Here is a 23,698-nt window from a genome sequence, read left to right as displayed (position 1 = left end):
AGTTATAAAGAATTGCAGGTAGTCCTCGACTTACAAGCACAATTGGGACCAGAATTCCATTTAATCAAGGTGCTTAAGTGAGTTGTGCCTCATTTTATGATCCTTTTTGGCACAGTTAAGCAAATCCAGCTTCCTCCATTGTCATTGTTGGAAGCCAAATCAGAAGGTTGTAAATGGCAATCACATGACCCCAGGATGCTGCAGCCAGCTGCCAAGCACCTAAATTTTGATCATGTGGCTATGGGGATGCAACAGTGATTATAAGTGCAAGGACTGGTTTGTAAGTTACTTTTTCCAGTGCCATTAACACTTTGAATGGTCACTAAATGAATAGTTGTAAGTTGAGAACTACCAGTATGTAGGATTGACCTGGGAATCTCAAAAATTCAGCAAGAGATGCATAGAGAATAAATCTGAAAGAAACACTCTGCAGGTAGAGAATTGGTATGCTGCAGAAAGAACTCAGTAGGTTTCATTTGGACTGGAGACTGCTAAAAATGTATTTGCATGGGACCTTTTCTGAAGTCTCGGGTCTGTCTTCTGGTCAGTTGTATTCTTTTTATATATAAAAGACTATATGTCGTGCTCTTTTAATTTTTAAAACGATAAGGTGTGATTAAATAATTGTTGTGGAGTCAGGTGACCTTGACATTGAAATAGTTCCAGCCTCAGTGAGATCTCAGTTTTGTGGCTACCTGCATAGATTTCACCCTTGCATCCATGATTTTATGTCAGTTGGAAAGCAAGACCAAGATATGCATAAGGGTTTAGGTCTCTTGCCATGTTTGGACTGAGTCCACTTGCCAGTAATGGCCATAGATCAGCCTTCCCCTACCTGGTGCTCTTAAGATGTGTTGGGACTATCACTCCCATCATCCCCAGCCAGCATGTGGTCCAACACATCTGGAGGGTGCTATATTGGGGAATGTTGCATAGCTGAATGATTCCCCAATTGCATCAGCAAGCTGACCTAATGGACGGAAAGTGCATCACCTTTATTTTAATATAAAAACAATTTTACTATAAAATTGTTGTATTCACTTTTTGCCTTAACACTTGTATTGACAGGAATAAAACTCAGTTTAGGGTCCAATAATTTTGCATTTGGAGAGGTGTGTGACTGTTACAAATTTCTTTTTTAAAAAAATAACCAACTGTTTATGTTTGAGTTTCAAACTCCTCTACCCCGCCAGGCTTCATTCCATCCATCCTAATTTTGAGATTCTTAGAACTAGAAACTAATTTGTCCTGGGCAGAGACCATTCAGAAATTGTTGCTGTATCCCATATAAACATGTAATGCAAGGAGCAGACTGAAACATCACTGCTTCCCTGAGATAAGGCCACATAAAGCAGAAGGAAGGAATACCTGGAAAGACTTGATGAAGGTCCAAAGCAGCGTGCGGATGCCCTCCCCTCGACTCAAGAGCTTCACCAGACGCATCACACGGAAGAGTCGGAAAAAGGTGATTGAGATGCGAGAGTTGTCCTCTGTGTTCTGGAATCCATTGGCACAGAGGGCAGTAGTTACAACAGCAGGTGAAGAAAACCCACCCTGGGCCACAGAAAATGCGACTTCACAGGAAGAGTTCACTGCACTGTTCCCCTGCCTTAGAACACCCCCCCCCCAATCTTTTACTAATCTCTTCTCTAAATCCCTATGATTAATCTATGTTACCCACATCCTTCTTCTCAATTCACGGTGGTTCTTCAGGAGCATTTCAAACATTCTCCTTGTTTTAACAAGAAGAACTTGCCAGGGCTCTTGCTAGTAGTGTGAAGCCATGTTTGCCTACCTCATTGATTAAAGGGTCATAACAAATGGCCAAGCAGAGCATTTGGGTGCGAAATTATTTAGTCTGCGAAACTTAGGCATGCAGTTACATTTTTCTCCACAATATAATGAAATTATGTTTCACAATGTAATGATATTAGTATAATAAAATCATAGAAGCTTAGTTGTAGTTTACATTGTATCGGGGTTTTAAGAAGGAATATTGTAGATACTTGGCCCCCTTTTTTAAAAAAAAAACTGCACACACAAATGTACCATGTTTGATTGGGAGAGAGACTGATTACCCAAAATACTATAAACAGATGCTGTTACATTTGTGTAAATATTACATATGTCAGATAGGATTCTTCCTGAAAAAACTGATACCCCACATTTGGGCAGTTTAGAAGGAATGTGCAATTAAATGAAATCCTGATACTCGGATACAGAGTAAGCAGGCTATACAGAATGTGTTTCATTTTGTTGCACGCTGAATAAGAAGTTCAAAATCCAAAAGGAGGTAGCATTGTTTAGCCATACAGACTAACAACCCAGCAAATAGCATGCAATCTGACTGGGATAAGGGACCTTCTCTGTTCTCTTCCCTACAGAAATCCTACAAGAATTGATGCATAAGTTGTATTTGGAAACAATATATCTGAAGCATGCTTATATAGGGTTTCTTCTTGCAAGGGAAAGTCCTAACTTTAAAATATGTTCACTTTATCTTTGATATACTTAATCTCCGCAATATGAGGAGCAATAGCCATTTCAAAGTTTGCTTTTAAAAGAAATACTTTTCAATGTGTACTGCATTATAAAAATAAATTCAGTTAGAAGGATCCAAGATGAGACAACACTAGTGCTTCTTGTGTTTTGCATACTACATCTTGGCTTATTTTCCCTGTCCCCAATTTTATTTCTCATGACCCCTGGGTATTTCCCACAGTCTGTCCACTGCTCAGATAATATAGTTATTTTGGCCTGCCACTACTGTTTAATAGTTTAAGAGTTTAAAATAGCCTTTTTTTTTCCAAGTGGCTTCTGATGTTCTCATAGCTTAGTCCCTTAGCATAGGACTCCTCCATACTTACTCCCTTTAGGGCCTGTGACTTACATGGACATTCCTTTCACTTGCACTAAGCCAGGATAAGCCAGAATCAAATGGGTCAACTAGTTTGCTTTGGCTTTTGTGAGAAGGTTCCCTACCAAACAGGGTGCTGGTAGGGAATTGGATAATGGTGTTACCAAACCCTACCAAGGTAGACTAGTGAAGGATGAAGGGTTTTAGTACCCTAAGATATGGTCTACGTCTCCTACATATACTGTAGAACACTGGCAGATTTCAGAGGAAGTAGTAGCACCTTCTTCCTTCTTATGGTCTTCAATTTTCCATGGCTTCCATCAAGCCAACAGTTTGATGCTCTCTCTCTCTCTCTTTCTGATCTATAAACCTGGAAACAGTGCAGATCACCCACCACCCAACAAACATATCTTCCAATTTGAGCTACTCACCACTTTCAGTGACCACGAGAGAAAAGGTCCTTTGATTTCCTGTTAAGAATTTAACACTAGCTGTTCTACCCTGTGAGTATTTATGTGTCTATGTGCATATGTACAGAATTCAAATCACTAAACAATTTGCAATTTTCTGGGGTTTTTTCTGTATAATTTATGTTATGTAAAATGCATCATTTTTCTTCTTTTTAAGTGAGGCACAATTAAGATGCTGCGAATCAAATCTATGTTTTGACTTATTTAAAACGCATATAGGCTTTTATTTTTGTTGGATTTTTTTTTAACTAGGCTTGCAGAAGTCAATGACTGGTTTTAATAATTAGAAACATTTCCTGAAATACACATGAAAATAATTCTATGCTAGAATGAATGAATGCGTGCTGTTGAAGGTAGGCTATTCAGGTGAAAAGGAAAGGAAATGCTATGCTACATGCAGTTCCCAAGTCTGACAACCAACTTTGTTCAGGTTATAGAATTTGCTGAATTAAGTAATGTAGTAAAAAAAGGACATTAACTGACTTTTTAAAGTGAACCAATGTGGAACTATGGGTAATACAATGTTTTTTAGCATCATGTTATTAGACCCACAAATTATTCTGTTACTTTCACTTTTACTACGCAAGGGACACTTTATGCCATTGTAATGTTATTGAATCTGGTTAAGTGATTGCCATCATTCCCTACCTTCATTTCAGAACTAAAGCCATAGAGTATTACAACTTGTCCTATTGAGTCATGAGGAATACCACAGACATTACAGTGTGGAGTTATAGTGAGATGAAATAAAATTAGCATCTCCAGGTGATATTCCTCTCAACCAATAATAGTGTCATCGAATGGTGGTATTCTAAAAGATAATATGTGCTTAATAAGCTCCCATTTCCCTTTAACAAATGAAGCATACATTATTTCCTGGATGGCAGGAATGGGTGCTTCAAGCATATTGTCCACAATATGGAAATGTGAACAAAAACAAGAGGAAATCAGTGGCCAGGCATACACACTAGTGTCAACCTCACTAGTCCAGTTCAGTCAGAAGTACATTTCCTTCTCTCTTCCCTCACTTTCAATTAGAGATGCTTCAACAGGTGAATTAATCATGCTGTAGGAGTGACACTGATTTGAACAAATGAGCTACAACTGTATTGACCAAACCCCATTATCAACTTTGAAAATTTGTCTCTGTTGGAATCATGACACTCATATTCTATTTGTTCTTTTCTAGGTCTTCATTGTTTGAATACTAGCTTTCTTTTCTGTTTGAATTTATTTTGCAAGCCAATCCACTTGATTCAAAGAGCTTTTTTAACAAACAAGAAATCCAAAAAAGGGTTCCAGTTCTCTCTTGGTAAAAACTCATTTTATGGTAGGACTACAGATAACTTGACTGAAGAAAAAATCAAGGATGTACAATAAATACAAATTATGTGCAGAATAACCAATACCAGACTCTACAAATGGATACACAACATGGAGGTTACATGCAGAGATAACTGGGCCAGGTTTGGAGACAGAAACCTAAGTAGTCAGGGTGGCAAGGGAATAAGGCATGTATTAGGAGATTAAGAAGTGTTACAGAAGAAGATGGTTGGGTTTTTGTGTAGAAATGCACACAGAGACAACAAAACATCACAGTGAGGAAGGAAGGATATAAAGAAAAAAATAGGACCACATAATAGAAAAGAACTATAGATCCTCTGGAATGCAATGGATCAAATTCAGCCATGGTTAAGGAGAGTCCTCTTATGGAATTAAACAGATTGCACACTCATTCACACAATTGTATTCATGGGGTTATGAATTTTAATCCATTGTCTTACAGATATACAGATAACTTAATCCAGTGGTGGCGAACCTATGGCATGCGTGCCAGAGGGGCACTTGGAGCCCTCTCTGTGGGCATGCGCGCCTTGCTTTTTGGCTAGGTTTTTGCAGGAAAAAGCCATTTCTCAAGCCCCTTCTGAGCCAAAACAAGCCTCCGGAGCGAGCACGCTGTTTTTAGCTTTGAATTATATCAAGTCTGACACCAGAAACAGACTAACAGATGACCTGAGTGCTGCATGTGTTGCCCTCAAACTTACAAAGTATAAGCCAAGGTTAGACAAATGATCAGCATCCATACAACAGCAAAAGTCACATTAATTGTTCAAAAGCATGCCAAATGCAAACTTTTACCTTTCAGTAAAAGGTTGTTTGGATCATTGAAAGCTTTGTTATTGTGTTTTTCTTTTAAGACGAAAGTTGTTAATGTACAAGTTGTTTGTTCTAAACTAAAACCTCAGTATTCAGATTCAATTGCTGTGTTGGCACTTTGTGATAAAGTAAGTGGGTTTTGGGTTGCAGTTTCGGCACTCGGTCTAAAAGATTCGCCATCACTGACTTAATCTATCAAAAAGAGATTGTTCAGCTCTCAGATTGGTTTTATATTTATATTTTATATTTCCAGAAACATGCATTCTTTTAGCTATTTTCTTGGAAAAATAAATCACGAAGTCTAATTGTTTTAGGAATACAATTATATTAACTGAAGTGATAGAACTTTCTCTTGTCTAATCTATCTTCTTTCTCAGTACTAAGAGCACAAATGTTAGAATTCAGTAAAGTTTCATATCTCCGGATCTTCATTCATCAGACTAAGGACAACAAAAGACAAAATTTTACTTCAGACTTAACTTCCTCAAAGGAATACATTCCACTATTTCCAAAGCAGTCTAGATAATTGATATAATCTATGTAATTTGCATGGTTATATGACAATTTCAATATTAGTTAAATAATGATGCAAAAAGCATAAACATCACTATGAAAATTCAATTTTAATGGACATTCCACCAATATCCATTAAACTGAAATTTTATTTTTTTAAAAATGACATCAGGATCCATTGTCAGTGCTGGGTTTTCTAATTAATTAATATTAAAATAAAGCTAAGATGTTTTCCTATATATAAGAAATAAACAATCTCCACATGTTCTGGACTACAACTTCCACAATCACTTGCCAGTGGCCAGGCTAGCTGGGCTAATGACTGCTACATCTATTTATTTGGTAGTTGGCAAAAGCTAAGAGGTCTTTATATCACAATATTCTTACCTTTCTACCACGTAAAGTTTCTGATGTTTTTAATATGCTTGATTTTTATTTCTGTATAACATTCAATTTTGGTTATATTATAAAAATCTTGAGATATGTTCTATTGGACTTAATTAAACTTACTCTGTACATTGACTAGAAATGTACAGGACTGAATGTTTTGTTTACGTTTTTTTAGATTAAACAAAAGGCCCATCTATTCTATTTGCAATATTAACCAATCTGGAGCAGATAAACAGATATGATAGTTATCTTTGGTTTACCTCCAGCAGGTGTCAATTAGAGGCTTATAACTCTGACAATTTTAATATGGTTAGCAATCATTGTGGAATTTATCATTCATGAAATTGTCTTATTTTAAAAATTTATATTTTAAAAATATTGACTATTTCCACTTTCTGTGCAATATTTTGGTGATAAACTGATAATCTTAGATCTAAAGTAACTGAGCTCTGAATATAGTTCAGATTACATTTTTGTAATAATGAGTTATTGAATGATAAACAGAATAAACCCACCCATTCATCACATTTTTATAAATAGAGAATTTTATATGTATAGTCTCAAAAATGTATGTTCTGGTTTTTTTTGAGAATATTAACGTGTTCTTAATTAGGTTTGTTTCTGTACAAAGTAGTATTTCTAATATGTATTAAATGTATCAGTACACATCATTTTGTGACTGCCTCATTTCATTTTGCACTTATGACAATGATGAAAAAATAACTTTTAGACCAATCCTCACATTTATGATCTTTGCAGATCTGTAAAGCCAAGGAAAACTGTAGTAAGATCATAAACCTTACAATTTCATTTAGCAACTGCTTTGCTTAATGACCCAGTTGCCCATCCCAACTGTGGTCACTAAACGAAGACTACCTGTACATTCTTAATTGTCTGCTAATTGTGACTGAGCTGTACTTCTCAGATGCAGGTTTTATAACTATAGTTTTTTTTAACACTATTAAACAATGCACTTGCTAAAATGTTTGAGAGTCTCAATATCAATCATTTTCAAGGAATTACAGTGTTTATGAGGACCTGATCCATTTGCCAAGAATTGTAATGATCAACGGATTAGTGTTATATTTTCTCCTAGTAAGAAAAAGCTACATATAATTGCAAAATTCAGCTTTTATAAAAATAACCATTTCAACATTCTAAATCGGTGTTGTTTCTGAAATTGCTGCTGCAAATATATTATGGATGTGTGTGTGTCTGTGTCTGTGTTTGTGTGAGTATTGATGAGTTCACATAATTTCTATGCTAAATTTCCCATGTTCCAAATGAAGCAGAAAGTAAATATATTAACCTGTTTGGAAGAATGAAATGATAAAGTTTGTCCAAATTATTTTCCTCATATCTACAACAAAGCTTTATAGAATAGTAGTTTTATAATATTTCAAGAGAAGGTTTAGTGTTGGCTAACTTAGTGAAACTATCAGAGATATGGACAGTACAGCAATACTGAATTATAATCTAAAATATGAATTTCATACAAAAGGATTTTTCTTCAAAATAAAAAAATTAAATACAGATCTTAATATTTAGATTAGTATTTGATGGTTCTATTTAAAGTAGCAGATCAACAATTTTAGCAAACACTATTATCCATCTTTTATTGAAATTTAATGCAAATCAAGTTTCAATTCAAAAATAAAAACAGTATCACTGCATTTCAGGTACTAATCTCAGGCAGGGTATTCTAGTTTTTCTTAATTTAAGATTGCCTGGAATGTGACTATTAAGAATTGCTGCATACTTTGTTATTGTATTGATTACTGCATGATATAAATCTTGCTAACATAGGACAAGATGATTTAATGTGAAACCGGTCTGTGAAACCTAAGAATTAGGTTACAAAGACAGAAAGGTAGAAAGTAGATTCTTGGAACCCTACTTTGTATGTTTTGTCTTATAAAATCTGATCCTAAAAGCTCAGTGAGAATCCATAACTACCAGAAACTCTTGAGTCTTTGTCAATGGTATCTTATGTGTTGATCCTTTTCCATCTTCTCAACTATGCTTAGAGTTCCAATTGTGAATTTAAATATCACTTGCTGTTTAACTGGACAGAGATTACTCATGAAAAATCATGTTTTCCCATTATTAAAAAATGAGATTGTTTTAATTTTAGAAGTGGACATCATCCTTTTATATCTCTATTAGTCTCATGGAAGGCAGTATTTATATAGTGTTTTCTACATGGGTAGACCAATTATAGTAATAATTAACTTACAACCTGAGTTTTAAGTACTGTCAAATTTTATCTCATATGTTTGTGTAGTTTCAAATTAGGATATTTTAACAACTACAATTTATTCCTCATCGCATAATGTTGCTTAAGTTGGGAACAGTTGTGAATTCTTAAGTATCTAAATTGGTATTGCAGTACTATCACATAAGAGGTAGAGACAAGCTTGGAAAAATCCCAAGGATTGCTGAATAATTAGAGAAAGAAAATATTCTTAAGGAAGACTGTACAACATATTCTGAGCTCTAATTATATTCAGGGACCACAAAAAATTTACCAATTGTTTCTGAGGAATGGGAAAATAATAGCAAATTATGCCAGGAGAAGAATCAAATTGAATTAGAAATATTAAGAATAAAACAGCTTCCATACTATGGTTAAAACTAAAGCCTTCCAGTAACACAGAAGGTGAATACCTTGGTGAGACTGTCTGAGGAAATTATATTTATTATATGTTATATTATGTTTGTTATGTTAATTATTATAATTTTTAAAGACTGTGTATGGAACATAATGAGTCCATAATATCCCATATATGTACACTAATAAAACATTTTCTGTTGCTATTAAACACATTGCCACATATGCACATTTCTTGCTAATAAAAGATTATAATCCACCTAGGCCAGGGCTAGGCAACCTTGGCTCTTTTATGACTTGTGGACTTCAACTCCCAGAATTTCTGAGCCAGCCATGCTGGCTCAGGAATTCTGGGAGTTGAAGTCCACAAGTCATAAAAGAGCCAAAGTTGCCTACCCCTGACCTAGGCAAATGGCTATTGAATCATTACAAATGATCAAAGTAACATATAAAATAAATACTGAATCCAGTTTCTTACTTTCTCTTTTTATCTTGTGATTGGCATTAATATTTTCAGTTGATGGACAGTATCTCACAGACCTCAGGTCTATCAAGCATCTATTTGTATATGTAACCCCTTACTTGGGCACAGTATGTGAATTCCGCATAGATTCCTGCACCAAGACCTAGACCAATCCTCACAGGAGCAATTAAATTTTTTATATCTAACAGTTGTAACAGAATAACTGTTGGAAGGATCCTTGGAGGTCTTCTAGTCCAGAGGCCCCCAACCTTTTGGGCACCAGGGACCAGTTCCGTGGAGAGAAGTTTTTCTGCGGACTGGAGAGGGCATGGTTTTGTGTGCTGCCTGCATCCCGTGGATGGGGCTTTGCTTGCTTGTGCGGACTGGTTGCTGGCATGCTGCGGCCCGGTACTAGTCCACAGACCAAGGGTTGGGGACCCCTGTTCTAGTCCAACCCCTCACTTGAGCAGGATACCGTATACCATTCCAGACAAATTTCTTCTTTAAAATGTCCAATTCCAATCCCTCCAATTCTTCTCTTTGATAGGTTAAACATACCTAGCTTGCTTAACCTTACAAAGATAAATAAAAATTCACTGTTGGTCCTTTTGTTTTGTTTTGTATGGTTGAGGTAGCTAGGTATGATTAACCTATCAAAGAAAAGGATTGGAGGGGACATGAATTGGACATTTGATCTATATATAAAAAATAAAAAATAAAAATAAAATAAATAATCCCATGTAATTTAGGTATGTCAATCTACATAAAATATTTTAATATGTCTCTTGCTTACTCCACTAATTCAATATTAATTTGTATTCATTTAAATTATAAATAATTTGTTACCAAGTATGTAAAGAATGTTCTAGGATTTGTTTTGCTATTTTTTCATGGCATATGTTTAAAGACTATTATCTTATAATTTCAAATTCTACATATTTATAAAATAAATTCATAAATTTTTCATTTACTTATCAACCCAATGTCTCAGTACTGCAGATTGATTATAGTCTAATAGATTCACATTACATATAGCAGTTTATTTTTAATTGAATTCAGGTAGCTAAATGCTTTTTAGTTTTCAGAATGTATTTATTATTCTGCTCATTAGACACAATAAAATGGAAGTGAGATAGCATAGCTGAGTTCATAGTGATCTAAAGAAGTTTGAAATATATTAGTTGCCAATGTTTTCTGATGTGTTGTGCTCCTGTTTGTAGCATACTCATAAGAGTATGTAAATGACTATTGTTAGAACATGTGTTTGGGCATCACCTTATAGTTTATAGAAATCTATAATATGTGGTCTTGAATCAATTCTCTTTATATAAATATCAAATTTTGGTCCCTAACAGGGCCCATATTGCCATCTTCAATAAAAGATGCATTCAAGTAGTGCAGTAGAGCCCAAATTAAAGTAATAGTTGGATTGGGGCTAAATCTATTTCAATCTATGCAAAGGTTACATGTTGCAATGAGTTTCAGTATATAAGTATACTAAGTATTTAAGAAAATAGTGTGTATACATTGTATATGATATGGGAGTCTTAAGTTCAACTGAAATATTTGTCTAGGGAGAAAGCAGCATTGTATTAACTTTGGTCTTCCATTAAGTATGTATATGTGTATGTTATAAATAACCAATAATTGATATTATGATGCATTTTCAAATAACTTTTCACTCACAGAGAGTTAATTTCCTGTGTTTTAGGATCAGGCAAGATTGCTCAACAAGCCAGTAGTAAATAGGACTTATATGATTCCTAGTACAATCCCAAATATTCAAAAGTAACTTCCATTGACTTCAGTGAGACTTCAATCTTATGTAGGGAATATGTAAACAGCCCAGAGTCACATTTGAAATCATAAAAATATGATAAATATTATATAGCAAGTGCCAGAGGAGCCTTTTCCGATGTTTGCATGGTGTCTTCAGCAATTCGGCAATTATGCATTCGATACCTTGAAAACATACAGCAAGGGCAATGCAAGTAAAAGATACCATGGCATAAAGGGACATTTGAGATGATTTTTTTTTTAAAATTCCATTTATATCCCGCCCTTCTCCGAAGACTCAGGGCGGCTTACAAGCTTAGCAGATTTGATTTCATAGTGGAGGACAGTGTGCCAGAAATCACAGACAGATAATGGATGTAGGAATGTAGCTTCAGATAATACAAATGTACATATTTACTGCCTATCAAAACGGAAAAGATGTAGTGATCAAAACTCTGAATTTTGAGTTTAAAATACAAATTACATTAAATCACAACTTAATGGTGTCAGAAATTGAGCTGATTTACAGTAAGAAATCTGAAGGTAATAAACTTATGCCAAACCATTACAATGATAGCTTTACATTTCTGAAACCTAATTTACATCTTTTTAAAGCATTAAATATGAAATTGTTTAATAATATCTAGATCGTGTATCACTTTCAAATAGCAATATTTTTACTCAAACGTTAAATGTCAGAATTGTGAAATATATTGAAAGAAGCCTAGATGTACTGCTGCCACTTTCCAGTGAAATGGTTTTTCAAACTTGGTAATATACAACAGATATAATGAACCTGCACTTATTTTTCAAAACATAACTTTGAATGTCTTAGCATCTTCATAAATGTATGCTGTTTGTCGAGCAGCCAAATTTTGCTCATGTGACCATGGGGATACTGCAATGGTCTTAAGTGCATAGACCAGTCTTCAGTGCCATTGTAACATCAAACCTTCACTAAATGAATGGTTTTAAGTTAAAGATTATTTGTATAGTGTCATAGCTTAACAGATATGGCTCTAGAGAAATTCAGGTACATAATCTGTTACAGTTTCATCTTTTTACCTCAAGGACCTAGATATGAAATGATAACATGCGAGCTACAGTTGATCTATCCCACAAAATTAAGTTGATTTATAATTGTAACGCTATATTTCATTGTAACATGTACAATTTTGATTAATTTTAGGTAAGAATACTTTTTAAAGGCTGCAAATTAAATGCAAGCTCAATCAGTAAAATGAAATTGCTTTGAAATAGTCTTCCCTACTGTGACATCCTCCAGAAAAGTTGAGATTACAATCTGTTGACCATACTGGCTGGTAGTTCTGGAAGTAACAAACCTCAGATATCTGGAGAATACCAGATAGGATGGAACTCAATCTTTGTTATGTGCTACCAAGGAAAAATTGAATAAATTCTCCTCTTGTGTTTTCTCCACTCTTATTATTAAAAAGTAAGAATTTTTGGAAAACTGAATAGTTAGTATGTAAAATATTAAATATTATATATATAAGCTATAGGGGTGGCTCATGAAGAAACATTAGTAAATTTATTCTTCATTTTACTACATCCTTCGTAATTTTAAGAGTTATATTTTTATTGTAATATACTTTGAGATTTTAGATCAGAAGCAGTATGCAAATATTTTTTTAAAAAATAAATGATTGTTACTTTTTCAGTTATTTATATATTTATGACTTTTGAAAAATAATCTTACAGCATTAACATAACACACTCAGAATAAATGTTTTTCCATATAGGAAACATGGACTCCCTTAAAACAGCCTTTCACAATCTAAGGTCCTTCCAGCTCTAGCAATGCTAGAGCTACAAACATTCTTTCTTGGAAAAAAATAAGTTTTGCTTCTGCACAAAAAAATAAAATAAAATTGGTGATTTCCATATATTATGCAAGAAGCATGTTTACATTTAGTAGCTTGTTTTACATATATGAATCAATTTCTAATAATATGACACTGCCTAAGTCTCATTGCTGGATCATAGGAACTCCTATTTAGACACTGGCAGTGTTCATACATTTATAAGACCTTATCGATGAGTAATTTCCAATTCTGCACTCAATGGCTTTGCTTGATTATTCTTTGTAGAATAATCTACCTGACACAAAAACGAACACAAATAACTATTTTCCCAAATAAATAACTCATTAAAACTCCAAAACAACATCCAATTTGAACATGCACATAAACACAATACAGAGATATCAGAAATAACATAATTATTAAGATAACAACAACACAGTGAGAATAATAATATAGAATGTCAAAAGAAGGTGTTGGGCTGCTCCTGTCCTTTGTTTACTATATATTGGAGGACTTTGCTCTTCTCACACCAGTATTTTTTAAAATAATGTTCTCATGGAACAATATATTCACACGTATGTAGAAAGCAAAGATTTCTTTCCAATATCAGCTCTATAGCAAAGGACTGGAAAAGTTAGAAGATAAGATACTGAGCATCAGAGAAATGAGCAGACAGAATCTGAAAAAAAGGGGCCAAGGATTAGATGCATGCTGTCCTTCCACCAGTCTTTGTACCATTGCAAGACTGGGGCTGTTTTAGGCCACAATCCTCAAGCCGCCTACTGGGGACTAGTAAGAGAAGAAGCTGCCATATTTCAAACCAGCCTACATTAAATATAAATATGTCATTTCAACCTTAAAAGCCATTTTTAGAGAAACGTGTCCCATTGATTTCTATGGAAACTACACGTAAATTGGTTTATAGCTAGAATCCCACCTAGGTTTCCAGAATCATTGAGATTTTGATGCAAAGAGCTCTACCTCTTGTCCCCAGCTGACCTTTGGCCTTAGTGTCATTTTCAAGGTTGAACCGATAGCTCTTTGCTTTCAGAAACTTTGATTGTTGCTGAAAATTGGCTGACAGATATTTGGCCTGACTTGAATGACAAAGGCAAGGAGGTCATAAAAAGTAGGAATAGAGAAAGGGAGGGAAGAAAGATGCACAGTACCACTGGGAATAAATGGAAATATGAATTACCAACGATATGAACATTTGTGTTGGTATTTCTGGAATTCTAATATATACATAGATCTCTTATTTGCCTGGGGTATGAACTGGGAATCTACATTGCACAGATATTTTGGGGAATGGTAATAGTCAAAATTGACCAAGTGTGCTGGGACTGAGTGAGGTTGCACCGGATTTCCCATTCCTGCCCTAATCTGAAATAAACCAGCACCAAATGAGGAAAAACATTATTATTATTATTTATTATTATTTATTAAATTTATATGCCGTGGGGTTTGACAAAGATTTTTAAAAGTAGTATTTGCTTCTGACTTAGAATCATTTCAGAAACCTCTCCAAAACTATTGGTAATATACATTTCATTTTTTTTTCTACGGAGACATTTGAATGACGCTTGGAATATTTATATAGCTGCCTCTTCTAAGCTTGTAGCAATATTTTGCTTTTTGCTATCATTACAGGAACCACAGTTACAAACCTTAAGCTGTACCTGTGAATGGGCCTGGTAACGCTCTCTTCTATATGGACATGGGTTCTCAGGGATGACACCAATCAGAACACAATACATGGAGAAGATACTGAATCTCTGAACTGGCAGCAAATCACAACCACCAAATCTACTGATTTGGAAGGAAAGTTTATTTTTGGCAGTATATCAAGAAATTTGATTTCCCCAGGAACAGGTATTTTTAATTGCTTCAGTAAAGTATTAATAGCCTTGTTAGAGAGCAATGTAGGAATAGAGATATTCCTAAATATCTAGGGGACAGTTACATCCCCATCTCTCTCTCTCCCTCTCATTTCTTTATAATCATTTCTGTGCAGTCATTCCATTAAACCTAAGGATAAACTTCTTTCAGGCTCACTTACTGCATGCAAACACTTGAAGCTAAGACACAGTTAGCATAAAATTAGGACTGATATGCTCAAAGCCTTACATCCTCCTTAAATGCAATCATACATATATCTGAAATATATTATTCAAACTAAGGATAGCTACATAGATGCATTGACAAACATTGCTAGCCATGCAGAAGTAGATAAACCTTACTTGCCTTTCACAGAACATCCATACATTTGCAAATACAAGGACATACAAACTCAACACATATAAGTAGCGCTTTCATATGTGCCTGATAGGGAACATCTACTTTATTCAATTAAAATAAGGGCACCTTTTCACAGGTTCTTCTTCAGAAAATATTCGATCCTGGAAAGGTAGTTTTTCTTTATATCTCCCTATACAAGTCGGGGAGATGTTTATTTTGGAAAAAAAAATACAAAAGTGAAATGTGAAACTTATAAATTTATATGTGAGTGCTTTCTATTGTCTTTATCCAATATTCTCTTCTACTGCTATTTCTACATTATGCTAATTATTATGATTGTAATAATTATTATGCTCTGTTATACTTCAATTACTATTACATATCCTCTATACTATACTTATAGGATAGCTATTTGCATTATTACAACATTTCCTTTTTAATATTACTACCTGCTGTAAGATTACTAGCAACACTTCTTACAAATCCTACACTGCTTTTTGTCTTAATTCAGGCATGTCAAACTCGCGACGTCATGTGACGTCACGTGATGTATCAAGACTTTTTCCCCATGCTTGTCTTAATTCATCTCTCTCTCTTTTTCTCTGCTTTATACTGTTTTTCCCTGATCCAATCTCTCCCTTTGAAGGAAAAACACCTTTTATTCAGCTGCTTTTCTTGTTAGCTGGTGGCTGCAGACCTTCCAAAACACAAATCTCCTGGATTCTCCTCCTACATCTGTTTCAAGGTTGCAGCTTTATTGGCAACTCTGCCTTGCTGATGCTGGGGAAAAGACTCAAATTGGGGTGGGGGGGAGAGGCGGCAGCATAGGTGCCTAAAATTATTCTAAACAGCCTGCTCTTTAACTATACACTGCTCTAAAAATAACATAATAGGAAATAGGAAACAAGGTTTAACAAAACACTAGAGTTCTTTCAATAGATTCCTAGATTTGAATTCTGATGTTTTATTATTTTCAATTTTATTTTTATTTTTTCTATTCTATTAGCTATGTTTTCCTATTTTGTAATATTAGAAAAGATATATAAAAGATCTCCATGTGGATTAACAAGCCTCTTTTATTACTCAGACAGAGGAGTTATTTATCCAGGTATGAATTAAGAAACCAGAAATACTAAATATGTATCAATGGAGAAAACCATTCTCAATACTTGTAATCAAATCCCTTTTTAAAGACAATACTCAGTGTTACATCTTTCAAATTTCATACTATTGCTGCTTAGAAATTGCATTCCAAAAGTCCTTGTTCCTCAGTTCATAAAATGTGATAGTGAGTTCTCCCAAATGAAACAGTTCCTCAGAAAAAAGTACAGCGAGAAACTCTCATTTACCATCATTTCTCACCAAATAGGAGGTTGTGGGCAGTTTTGCCTGCAACACTGCATTTTAACCACTGAGCACTGAAATAAGTTAAAGATTTCAGTCATTTTATTGTTTTATTATTCACTGTTAAACTTAGAAATTCTTTTTTAATTATGACTACTTTTGGATGACACAGCCTGGCCTTGAATGAAGCATGAGAGCTTCTACTGAATAGAAGTAAGCCATTATAATACCTTCAGATGACACCTAAAAACAAATCACCAATCAGTGGTTTGCAACTACTCCTGTTTTGGGAAAGAAGCCCACTGGATATCTTAATGGCTGATCAGAGTTGGTTCTGCCCTGTCAGAACCTATTCAGTGGATTATATATTTGTGCAATTAAAGAAACATCATTGTTGACAAGCAGAGAGCAAAGACAATTTGGACAGCATGGGAGCTAGTCATTTACTGCTCTAATCTCAGAGGTTAAAGAAAACAGCCTATAACTGAAGCATATTCTGGGAATAATCCAGCAATGAGTGCATAAGCAGGCAGAACTATAACCCCTTAATTAAACAATAATCAATAAGATGCAAGAAAATAAAATGAAACCAATAAATCAAAGGCTAAAAAAAAACCAAGAGGCACCTAAACATTAGGAATCTAAGCATGTTAATTTGTGCACCTTTTCTGAGAAATAATATCAGTACTACCTACTTCCAAGTAAATTTGCCTAGGTTGGATTTAAATCTTGTATTCAGGACCTTGGAAGAAAGGTAACAAGCTTGTAAACATCTCAACTTAGTAGAAACCACTATGGCTTCTTAGGTAAAATTTGGTTTCCAACTATTGCAAAGGGTAAACTGAGAAGACACATCCTATAGTGATTGCTACCGTACTCAGAGAATCAGACTCAGAAACCTACACCTTAAAAAAGTGGCAAACAACTAATATTGGATTTTGTTTTTGTGACAATGCAGTGATTTCGGTGGAAATTTGTGACAATACAGTTCATTTGAAATGAATGCAGCTAAAGAGTAGTTTCATGTGTCCAGAATTTATATTCATGCACTAAACATGCACATGCAGTACATGCACATCCCCTCTAATGCAAGAGAATTACATACCAAGCATGTTAGGCATCTAGACAATTACAAAGGCATCCACATACAATCTCTATTATATTTTTAAGGCTTGTGCACACAATGTCTACCCAAAGTGGATGTCATTTGCCCTGTGGAAACTAGTTTCCCCAATGAAATCTCACTTACCTCTAGTGAATTAACTCTAGCTCATCTTAGAGCTAGTGTGCTGCTCCCTAAAGGTAAGCAAAGCAGTTTAACAAGGAGTAAATTTAATGTGTGCACAAGCCCTAAGGGATACACCTACATTCAGATATACAGACAAATAGGTGACTGTTAAATGATAGACTATTTGAAATATGCTCAAAAGTGAAACAATAAAAAGGAAGTAAACAGATAAATATACACATTGACTCATTTCACACACACACAACACACACAAAATTAGAATCTAGCCCTATTGAAATGATAAAATATATTTGCAGAACTATTCCTACATACCAGTACTGTACATGATCTGTTTGTTCTATAGTCTAATTATACTACAGACTGAACTCTTCTCCGTACATCACAAATACATATTGTCAAGTTTTTTTTAATTACTAAGAAATTCCGTTTCATAAAGAAAAATTCCTTCTAGACTTCTTTTTTCCTAATGCTATATTTATGATGCTTAATTTTTACCCAAAGAAGCAGCATGCCACAAACTGATTAATTTGTATTTGTTCTTTTTTCCCCAGTTTTGCAAGTTTATACATTTGTTTTGTACTGTATTCAGTTTAATCCAAACTGAAAAAATCTGGATAAACATTCATATTGAAATCCATATCAAAAAGTGTAATTTCACATAATACGAATCTAAAAGACTATTTTTAAATTATTCCTTCTGTGTACATTTTAATCTAAAATACACAAATGAATTTTGACCGTGTTGCATAATTAACGAATTAATACTAATTCATAGTTTTACCTGGAGAAAGATGTGCAGTGCAGCTGTTGAAGGGTAACAAAAGTGCATGTCTTCCAAGAACACTTTTTTAGAAATGTTTCCAAAAAGCATTGCTCCAGCTGAAACGTTGAATGGAGCACTAAAGGCTTCATTACCACACCTTGCCAATCTAATAATGGATTATACCACAGTCAAGGATATGTGTATGTGTTGGGATGGGGGTGGGCAAATATACTTCCAGTAACAAAAAGTTTATAACACTGAAAAATGTTATATACAGGAGAAAAATGATCCAGATTGCATACCATAACAGCTAGAAATTATAGTCCAATGGTTAGAGGCAACAGGTTGGGGAAGGCTGGTATATAAAAGGTATTTCTGAATTATCTAGAATTTTTTTTAAAAAAAGTTAACTGAATAATTTCAGGAATTGACTTATTTCCAAGGAAGAAAAGAACATGTTTGTTTTAGAAGCCACTTTCTAGTACTGGAAAATTCTTATCTATTGCAGGTGTTTCCCATTTTTCTATTATGGAGGTCCATGATTTTTTTATCCATTTTTTGGAACTTTGAGCTATGGGCAATTCTGTTTTGTTCATTTGTTTCCTAATTAGCAGTCTCAGCAAAATCTTTTTGCTAGAGCACTTGGTAGCAAACTGCCAATAATGTACAGTAATTCCTTGTTACCAGTTTTTATAATTTTTGTGTTTCTGATCTGCAGTGTTTCAAAGTTCTTGCAACTGTCCTGATATATTTTAGTTTAGATTTCATGTTGAAGGTTCTGAAAGATATAATAACTTGTCTTTACTTGTTTTGTGCATTTTAATGTTACTGATACTTTTGAAGCTGATTGGGAAATCAGAAAGTTGTATAAAGATGGAATCAGAAGCAGATGGAAAGCTGCATTTCTTCCTTTTCATATTTTTATACTCTAAGAATTGAGTATAGTTCTGCACATATAGCAAAAATAAGAAATGGCTATGGCTAGATCTCCATATAAGATTCAGTAACTGAATTTGAGATGAGATAAATAATTTAAGCTTTATGATGAATTGATGTTTATTCAATAAATTGTAGGTTTTTCCCCTTTTTTTCTGAACATGTTTTCTACTATTTCAGGACCAGATAGTCATAAATATTCCCTTTTTATACTCCTCAAAGCACTGCTTTTAGCTTACTCAAATTTGCACTAGCTTTTGTGATTTTCCTATAGCAATATTTCTTAAAATACATTAGATAGAACATCAGTGTTTCCTGAATAACTCCAAATCCAAAATAAGTATTTTATGGAGTTTGGATCCATTCAGTTTCACTAGACATAAAAGTTCTCTATTCATGAATAAAGAATAATTGCCAGATTTCTTCTGTCATCATACTGAAATTATTTGGAAAAAAGACTAATAATTTAATACGGTTATTGAATGTAAGTTAAAAGACTCTGACAACTGTTATCTTTCAATATATACTTGAAAGATCATTTTTAGTACTTAAATATTCCAAAACCAAATATTAAAATAGGCTGAAGGTTACACTATTTTAAAGATTTTTTTTAAAAAAATGTCGCTCTATCACTTGAGGTAATATATTGTGATATATAAATTCATATATCCTATTAAGATTTGTAATAGATGTATTAAATGTAATGGAATTTTTAGAAAAGAAATATTAACACATATTTATTGATTCCCTGTTTTTTAAAGATAAAATGTCAAAGATACATCTTTTTCAAAATTGTTAAAAAGTTATAAAAATATTATCTTGTACTATAAAGAAATTTAGTTTTGACTGTAAAACGCTTTAATTCATTCACATGTGCACACACATACATATACCCACTGATTACGTACATCTGACTTTTTTACCCTTGCCTTCTGCTTTTCTGGTGCTTTTAAATGCTTTCCAGTCAAATTGTTTCTGCATGGCAGTCTATGCAGATGAGACTTCACAGTGTTCCTATCTAATACATCCATCACCTTTCATGACAAAGTAATTAATGCCAAGAAAGGCTCATTTTATACAAACCTAAGTCTTACTTTTGCAACAATTTTTAGAGATCTATGACAGACTAATTTATTTAGTTAATATAGGCTCTAGCCTATCATATGCTATCTGATTTTGAATCAAGTAAAAAACTAATATTCTGTATACTCAGAAATGTTACTTTTCTTCTTCCCTCCACCCACCATTCCAGTTTGTGCAGAGCAAGCCAGCATACAGGCACGCAAGACAGATTTGTTCAGGCTCAAAAACCAGGAGCAAAGCAAAACTTTCATGGTAGGAAAGACAAAGGAATGATGCAATTGGTAAGTGAAGAGGGAAACTTTTCAATTTGATCTGCAAAAAACAATGCCTATTTGTTGGGTGGCTGGGTGGACTGCCACAGAGCAGGATTATTTTTGAAGGTACAAATTGATATCAAAGGCCATTCAGTTTCTTATTCTATATGATATATGTATAATATGATTTCAAACATTTCAGAACAAACTCCATCTTTAATTGATTGCAAATTATCAGTGCATCAGATATGCAAAAAAGTTAGAAGAAATTCAAAATGAATAGCTTAATAAGAAATGTTAGAATCAAAGCAAAGATTAAAAGAGAAACTTCAAACATGCCAGGTAATAAAAAGACGTATGCAAAAATTTTAGGGCCTGTATAGTAGAAGGGTATTCTTTAGAGGTGAAGTGGAACCAATATTAATGTCAGCTTCAACACTTCAAAGCTACTTGATACTGGGAAGAAAATAGCCCTAGTCAACTTTTCTGCTCTATAAATAACTGCTGAACTTAATCTCTGCTGTCCCATATTTAACAAACTTTAATTAAATGTACTGCAGTGTACTGTATAATGTTTAAAAAATGTACTCAACACTCCTAGAGATCCGTAAACCGCCTTCCCTCATGTTTTTGAGAAGTTCTTAAAAGGCAGTTTTATTTTACTGGGATTTCAACCCTAGGTTAGGATTACTGGTGTACACATTGAGGCCGTTTATTATTTATTATTTGTACTAGTATTGTTAAAAGCATTGCTACTTTTAAAAATAATTGAATTTATTCTTATGATTTTTTAATTAATATTTTAACATGTAACTTGCCCACAGTCTGTTGTTTTGGCTGGGTTATAGAAACCTGCACAATCAGTCAATGTTACATTTCACATATTTTCCTGCTAAATAATGTGGCTGTCCTATGAAGAATGGAACATATGTGCGATTAATTTATCTGATCTCAGTTCCAAATTAGAATTTTATCTGGAATGGGAATTAGCTCAGTAGAATTTACCGAATATTTTGAAATTGTAAATAGTATTGGGGTGGTGTTATAATTAAATAATGGATTCTGCCAAACATAATTCTCTCAGCTTATAATAATGAATGATATCCCTTTTCATCACTATAGCTGCAGCTGGTCAAGATCTCTGTAGATACCCACACTGAAGAGATGCCAAATAGTGAACAAATCATACAGATAACTTTTGCAGTGCCAAAATATTCTCGGAGCCAGAATTTAGCTGGTTCTAATCATTTTTTGTAAAATTTAGAGTAATTGCTCCTCTCCTGAAGTTTCTTTTTCATAAATAATTAGGAGAGAAATAATATAATTTCATTTAGTGTATAACATATTATTATAGAATGTTAACTTAGTTATGAAGTTTTGTGGATTCAAGATTGAAGAAAAGAACTTGGAAAAATAAAGGTCTTGGCATTTTCCCCCCCCCATGTCTGGTTCCAACTATTCCACCTCGAAAGAGTTGCCCTATAATTCTTTGTGAAATGGCAAGTGGTTCATTGCCTTAGGAAATTTAACATAGTTTTGAAAAATCAGTCTTGACTATTTCTACAACTTCCTAGGACAGAAGCTTGCTTATTGTGCATTCACTCCACAAACTTTTCATAGATTTTTCTACTATACAGTTTTTATTCATGCCAGGCTAATTATGAGGGAAAGAAAATGATGCAACAGTCAGAAAATCCTCAAAGTTGTTCTAAAACATAAAGAAACAAGCATAAACAAAAACAGAAGGAAATAAGCAATCCTTAAAAAAAAACTTTAAATAAAAAGGGAGGGAGAAAGAAGGGAAGAGAGTAAAAAAAGAAAGAGATTAAAAAACCCAGAAAAGACAAATGAATATTAAGAGCAGGCACATTCATGGACAGACGCCAGCTACTTACGGTCACCTCGGTGATTGCTATATCAACAATGCTACCCACAACAATCAAGGCGTCAAATGTATTCCATGCATCACAGAAATAGTGCTGCATGTGTCAGGGAAACCAAAAAGAAAAAAAAAGAAAAAAAAAAGAAAAGAAAAAAGAAGAGAAAGAAGAAAACAAACAGGAGAGAGAAGGAAAAAGGGTATAAAAACCCCCAAAGAAAAATCAAAACAAATAAACAAACAAACAAACAAATAAATAAATAAAGCATGAAAGAGGGAGAGAAGAGAAAAAAATAAGGAAAGAAAGAGGTTACGCGGGCATAGTAAAAACTCTCTTACCACTCTAAAGTTCTGGTTGCTCATACCTCTGTAACACGATGGAGGGTATCAATAAAAAGCCTGGTTAGTTAGAAAGTTACACTCAAACATGTCTGGTTTGGTTTGGTTTCATCTTTTGGGGAGGGAAAAAAGCACACATACCCCAATCTCTGTGCGCCTTCACCAGCCACCATTGTGACCAGTGAAAAGAAAGGAGGGTCTTCAACCCTCCTCCTTTTTTCCCTCCACTGGGAGAAGGACGACGGTAAGGTCAATAAAAGCATGATTAGAGGGAAGAAAACATAAACCAGAAAAAAAGAGAAGATAACAAGAAGAGAAGGAGGATTTGGTGGCATCCTAAGGAGGGTAGAGTTATACTCACATTAGTTTCACTGAGAATGACGTCTATAATGCTGCCAATTACGATGAGGAAGTCAAAAATATTCCAAGGATCACTAAAGTAACCCTACATAAGGGAGGGGCAGGCAGGATGGGGATTAAAAAGGAATGTTAGACAGACAGAAACAGTTCAGAATTGGCATTAGAATCACTGCCCTGATAATGCCAGGGG

General features: G+C 34.1%; 1 protein-coding gene across 1 annotated transcript in view; it reads right to left on the bottom strand.

The window, feature by feature from the left end:
* Nucleotides 1–23,698, bottom strand: part of CACNA1C (calcium voltage-gated channel subunit alpha1 C) — a gene marked incomplete at both ends in the record, with an annotated part of 519,540 nt that overhangs the window by 37,468 nt on the left and 458,374 nt on the right. Inside the window, 3 exons of the mRNA XM_081331729.1 lie at nt 1,369–1,605; nt 22,832–22,909; nt 23,510–23,593. Coding sequence (XP_081187855.1) covers nt 1,369–1,605; nt 22,832–22,909; nt 23,510–23,593 — 399 coding nt within the window. The remainder of the gene's footprint in view (nt 1–1,368; nt 1,606–22,831; nt 22,910–23,509; nt 23,594–23,698) is intronic.

This window comes from Vipera berus (genome assembly GCF_964194415.1).
Source record: "Vipera berus genome assembly, chromosome: 6".
Taxonomy (NCBI): Eukaryota; Metazoa; Chordata; class Lepidosauria; order Squamata; family Viperidae; genus Vipera; species Vipera berus.
Note: the sequence above shows the minus strand (reverse complement) of the source record. Positions and strands in the feature narration are given on the sequence as shown.